The sequence below is a fragment of the Orussus abietinus genome, unplaced genomic scaffold (genome assembly GCF_000612105.2).
Source record: "Orussus abietinus isolate OABI.00-Male unplaced genomic scaffold, Oabi_2.0 scaffold301, whole genome shotgun sequence".
Lineage (NCBI taxonomy): Eukaryota > Metazoa > Arthropoda > Insecta > Hymenoptera > Orussidae > Orussus > Orussus abietinus.
This window is the reverse complement of record NW_019394450.1, coordinates 104,892-111,086: the sequence shown is the minus strand read 5'-3', so window position 1 is coordinate 111,086 and position 6,195 is coordinate 104,892. Positions and strand designations below refer to the sequence as shown.

Here is a 6,195-nt window from a genome sequence, read left to right as displayed (position 1 = left end):
GGTTTATCCAGCGGAAATCTCCATAAATAACTATAGCCTTGAACGGATATTACGGGCGACTCGGGGAGGGAAAACCGATAGAGCGTCTCAAATTGTCATCGTATATGACGTTAACATTCGAGGCTGCTCCAAAATTGAAACAAAATTAAATAAGGAAGATTTTGGACAATTAGTAATTAATATATTTCGCTAGTTAACCTACTGTTATAAACTACGTAACCATTGAATGATATTTTTAATTATAATGTTACATTGCGTCTCAAATAGTCATCGTATATGATGTTAACATTCGAGGCTGCTCCAAAATTGAAACAAAGTTAAATAAGGAACATTTTAGGCAATTAGTAATGAATATATTTCGTCAGTTAACCTACCGTTATAAACTACGTAACCGTTGAATATAATATTTTTAATTATAATGTTACACTGGCATAAAAAAATGTCCTCTTATTTAACTAAATTATTTAGTTCAACTAATTGAATGGCTTTACATTTCTTTCTATTTCTTAGGTAATATTACGTGAACACCGGAACGTGTTGCTACGAACACTGACTAATACGATATTGCATAATTTATTGTATTTTCCGATTTTAGAAATGTTTTATCGATCTGCCTTACAGTTTAACTGCATTTTAATACCCTCTTGATATATTTTTATTCCAGTTAATGAAGTACGTAATGCGGTTATAAACCGACATGTTAAGTTTGCACCTAAAAAGTCACTGGAATAACTTCGTTGCTCGAGAGCCAATTTTATCTCTGTGTGCAATTACCTAGTTTTAAATGCAAGTTCAAGGTGAATAGAATATTGCTTACAGGAATCGATAAAACCCGTTTTAAGGACCATTTGCGTCAAATCTGCTTAAATTTTAACCACCGCCTAAAAATAGAAACAATTTCCCCGTGCTTTTTAGCAGGAATATTTTCTCCCCAATTTCGCGACAATTGGTTAAAACGTCCATTAGCTGAAGTTTAGATTGTTTGATAAATATCGTTTCTCATTATTAGTTAAAAACTTTTCGTAAGTTTTCATTGCGGCGGTTGTTTACGAGCGAATCTTATCCCTAGTAGCACAAAATATTTGTCCTATATTTTTTATACATTTAACGAATATTGTACATTTTGTAAATATTTACCAGACATTTGAAATATTTGCAAAACGTTTACTTTAGAATATTATNTAAATAATTAAAACTAAATATATCATTGAGATTTTCAACAAATATTTCAAATATCTTCGAATGAAATCTACGAGAAATCTTAAAAAATCTGTCGCTTGAGATATTTAGCAAAGATTACAAAGAAATATTTAGAAATTACTCCATGCTACTAGGGATGTATCCCTTTTTACAAAATCCTATTCAAATCTATTTTGAATTTAATGGTTTGTTAAGAGAAGTAATTCTTTACGTTTAAATTCTCAGTTAATAATTGGCAAGATGGATGGTGGTTGGGAACTTTCATATTTTATGTAAAGCTTTTAAAATAGCAAACGGAATTAAAAGTGCTCCCTGTGAATTTATAGTTATATTAAAATGTAGATTAATTCATAAGATCCGCTCTGCAGGATTATAAAATAGTACAAAGGCCGGCGATAAAACAAAGTTTAGAAGAACATGGATATAAATCTGCGTCACTGACATTTACCTTCTGTACCTTTCTTCATAGTATACTATATCAGTATAGTATAGTATATATCAGTGAGTCAAATCTATTCATACAGCGCGCAGCTTCCAACGATACTTCCATTTAGGGGATTAAAAAGTTAGTTTATCCGTACCATTGGTATACCTGTAGAAATATTAACTGCAAAAAAAAGGTCATTTATCTTGCCTTGTTCATTTATCGTGCTTCGTTTCGGAAATGAGGAAAATATACGAGAGATATTGAATATTTTATTAAAAATTTCATCGAATAAACGGTGATCAATCTAAACTTTTCGTTTGGGGTTTCCTAATTGAAATTATTTTATAACTTTTAAATTAATAAACAATAGGTAAATGAATCTGTGAATACTAAGTACTGTAAAACGTATAATAATTCACCCTGTGAGCAATTCAGCCGATATATGCACATAAAAAAATTAACTTAAAAAAGAATCTAATGAAATGTCAAAAATTGTTACAGCGTAAATAAGAATTCTGGGTATCGCGTTATTTTGTTTAGCCCCACATATTCGTCGTTAAAGTTTATTAAGATTATAAATGTAGAACATTAGGCGACAATTTCTTACGAGGTAATTCTTTCAAGCGATTTGTGTATTAAGAAAATGTTTATCGAGATTCATTGTGTGTATATGATTTATTGTTTCACGTTGCTTAAAACGCTCTCATTTGACAACAAATTTAGGCGAATACTGATCAGTGTTGTTTCAGTACTCCTTAATTATAATGTGAACATACGACATGGCATATGGTAATGTGGTACACCGTTTGGTGTGTACATGTAATATCCCAACTGGGTACCTTACCCAGCGGTATCATTTGCATGCCAATTTAACACTGCACACAACACCCTACATTAACACCCCAAATTTACGTTAAACAAATTTACCCGTACGTATTATATAGTATAACTGATATTTTGATGAAATATGCAAGATTATATTCAATTCATAATATTTAGCCTTACTTTCCAAATCAATAAATAAAATTAATCACTCATCCCCATTATTCTTTTAGCATCTCGTATCTATCTACCTGTTTGATAGGTAGTTCGCAATAACGATTCGATAAATAATGCCGATTACATATTACTTAACTAAGTATGTAAAGACATTTTTTAAAAAGTTTAGAAATTTATTAACTCGGCATTTAGAGATTAATTTTATCTTTATAGCTTACTCGTTTTCCTTCATTATTTTAACCTCGTAATGAATCAATACAAGTAAAAAATAAGGTGAAAAACCTTTCAATAAGCATCCGATATCCGCGCACTATCAGTCTATAATCACTAAAATGAATCCTTTCCCCCGTAACAACCTGTTGGATGGAAAAGCTCTGCTTCCTTAGTAAATATTAAGAGAAATATGGAAATTAATAAACAATGATGGTAAAAAAAGGCTCGTTCTTTACCTGATATCGGACCTGTTCTGAAATTCCAAGGGTGCATCATGAAGTGCCCATCCGCGATACAGGCCACTCATTTATCAATTAGTCCCCATCCGTAAAAACCTATTAGTCAGGTGTATCAGTTCTGATTCGCAAATGAATCCGGGAGGAAATAAAAAAATCGATTAATATCCCTTTGAAGAAGGGTCTCAACTCCACCGAAAAATTGAACGCGTTCACAGTTTGTAGCGGTGTATTACAAAGTGCACCTCTAGAGATGATTGTTTCATTCATAATAACAATTTTTCTCCCACAAAACTTCTGAAGTAAATGACTCTTGATTCTTAATTAACCGAAATTACAAAATACAAACAAATACACAAAGGAATAAAGAAATCGATAAGTGTTCAATACTTATACCAAATATATAGTGCTGGTTCTTAATTACAGTATGGTTTACAAATATATACTCGAAGAGTCAAAGGAATCCATAAGTACCCTATACATTGCATGGTGTTTTTACCTCTCCTGGAAATCAGATCCATGAGAGGTGAACAACGATGCACCGTGAAGTGCGGGTCTGAAAATCTTATAAGACCATACCATTTATTGTAACCCTTTCTTTCCATATTTAACTTATCGGTAAAATATCTAAGTTCGAATTTTAAAATGAAGCCTGGTGCTTAGTTCTTAATTGAAACATGATTTACCAAGAGATACTCGAGGAATCAAAGAAATCGATAAGAGTCCCATGCATCGCAAGAGGTTTCTACCTCTCCGGGAAGTCGGACCCATGCGAGGTCTGCAATGCTGAGCCGTGAAGTGCGGGTCTGCAAATTGTATCCGACCATACCATTCGTTGTAACCCTTTTTTTCCATATTTAACTTATTGGCAAAATATCCAAATTTTAATTCTTAAATGAAGCACGATGCTTAGTTCTTGATTAAAACATGATCCTTAGATCTTAATTAAAGCATGATGCTTAGTTCTCGATTGAAACATGATTTACCAAGAGGTACTCGAGGAACCAAAGAAATCGATAAGTATCCCATGCATCGCAAGAGGTTTCTACCTCTCCGGGAAGTCGGACCCATGCGAGGTGCACAACGATGCACCGTAAAGTGCGGGTCTGAAAATCTTATAAGACCATACCATTTATTGTAACCCTTTCTTTCCATATTTAACTTATCGGTAAAATATCTAAGTTCGAATTTTAAAATGAAGCCTGGTGCTTAGTTCTTAATTGAAACATGATTTACCAAGAGATACTCGAGGAACCAAAGAAATCGATAAGTATCCCATGCATCGCAAGAGGTTTCTACCTCTCCGGGAAGTCGGACCCATGCGAGGTCCGCAGCGGTGCGCCGTGAAGTGCGCGTCGGCGGTGCAGGGGTTGTCCGGTCGGCGAAGCGGCGCGCGACTGGCGGAGGGTCGTGCTCGCGCAGGATCGTCACGGCGCAGGCTCGGGCCGTGCGCGCAGCATCTCTCGCCGGGAGTCCTCGGCCTCGGGGCCGCTCAGTACCAGAGCTCCACGCGTCGCAGGTGGACCCACAGCGTCGGGCAGCCGGGACTGCCGTCGGCTCACCGCGGACTCCCCCGAGGCTCGAATGGGATAGAACCGGCCGATCGGTCGGAGTATCGGCTCGCCGGAGGGACCCGAGAGGCGTCCAACCCTAACCTGGACTCATGGCGGACCACGACAACATCTACGACGACGAGGTAACTCGCGAATCCTCGGTCCGCTCTCTCTTAGGAGGCGACCCCGAACCGTCCTAGCCCCCTGGCGCCTACCACTTTCCTCGGCGCCCACCACCGCCACCTTTACCCTGCCTCTGCTCCCTAGGGCAACAGGCACTGCACGCTGCTTATTTCGTCGATTTATTTCATCCCACTTTCCGCAAATGTTTTTTATTATCCCAGGAGAAACGACATTCCCGGACACTTCGCGTACCCAGATAACACCATTGTACCTATGAGTATTCTTTAAATCTTTTAATATACTCTGGATATTTGGAAAATTTAGTAAATAATACTCAGATTACACCATTGTACCTATGAATTTTTTTTTAATATTTTAATATACTCTGGATATTTGGAAAATTTAGTAAATAATACTCAGATTACACCATTGTACCTATGAATTTTTTTTTAATATTTTAATATACTCTGGATATTTGGAATATTTAGTAAATAACACTCAGATAACACATGAATTTCCTTTATATCTTTTAATATACCTCTGGATAATTGGAATATTTAGTAAATAACACTCAGATAACAACATTGTACCTATGAATTTTTTTAAAATCTTTTAATATACTCTGGATATTTGGAATATTTAGTAAATAACACCCAGATAACACCACTGGACCTAGGAATTTCCTTTATATCTTTTAATATACTCTGGATATTTGGAATTTTGAGTAAATATTCTATTATATACATCCATAAGCCAGAACATGCTTTGATTGTTCTAAAAAATTCTGCGTTCCGTGCTCTGTATATCTGAAATATTTGCATCTTATTCTAGAACAAGGAAATATTCTACGTGAATATTCGTAGAACATTTATAGGATCCAGGAATGTTATCTGGGTAGACCGATTATAAATACGATACTGGCTGTGAGTAGTTTTCATTCGCGGATGATATACGTATAACATAAGGGTGATATATGGATATATAGTAGGTACAATGTACACAAGTGTATAATTTTCTGTGTATTCTTTAAACATCACGGGGTGTTATAGATATCAATTATTTCGCGTTCGGCAAGTGTCGTAATTTCGCCAGAAGTTGTGTTAAGATATTTTCTAAAATTCTAAAGGTGTATATTTTTGAGAGGGTAAGCTTACTTTCTTATTTCGAAGGGGGCTTAACGATATCTCGGACGATAGGGTAGTTTTCCTCGATTCCGTCATATTGGACCGACCCTCTATAGTCGAATTGGCGCCTACCACTTTTTTATCCCACTGTTGGAATGTTATCACGAATTGTCACCCTTCGTGTGACTGAAATTCTAAAGAAGCCCGGTATTACCCACGAATCACTATACATCTAATCGTATTAATTAACAAATCACGGATTATAAAATGTTGCAATTAAATCCGATAGATATATATTAGATTTAAAAAACAATTTTTCA

The 6,195-nt window shown here is 35.7% G+C and overlaps 1 protein-coding gene across 2 annotated transcripts in view; it reads left to right on the top strand.

The window, feature by feature from the left end:
• Positions 1 to 4,594: 4,594 nt before the first annotated feature.
• LOC105702750 (prolyl endopeptidase FAP) overlaps positions 4,595 to 6,195 on the top strand; it is a 28,063-nt gene continuing 26,462 nt past the window's right edge. For both annotated transcript variants that reach the window (XM_012430568.1, XM_012430567.1), the window contains exon 1: positions 4,595 to 4,771. In XM_012430568.1, coding sequence (XP_012285991.1) covers positions 4,739 to 4,771 — 33 coding nt within the window. In that variant the 5' untranslated portion in view covers positions 4,595 to 4,738. The remainder of the gene's footprint in view (positions 4,772 to 6,195) is intronic.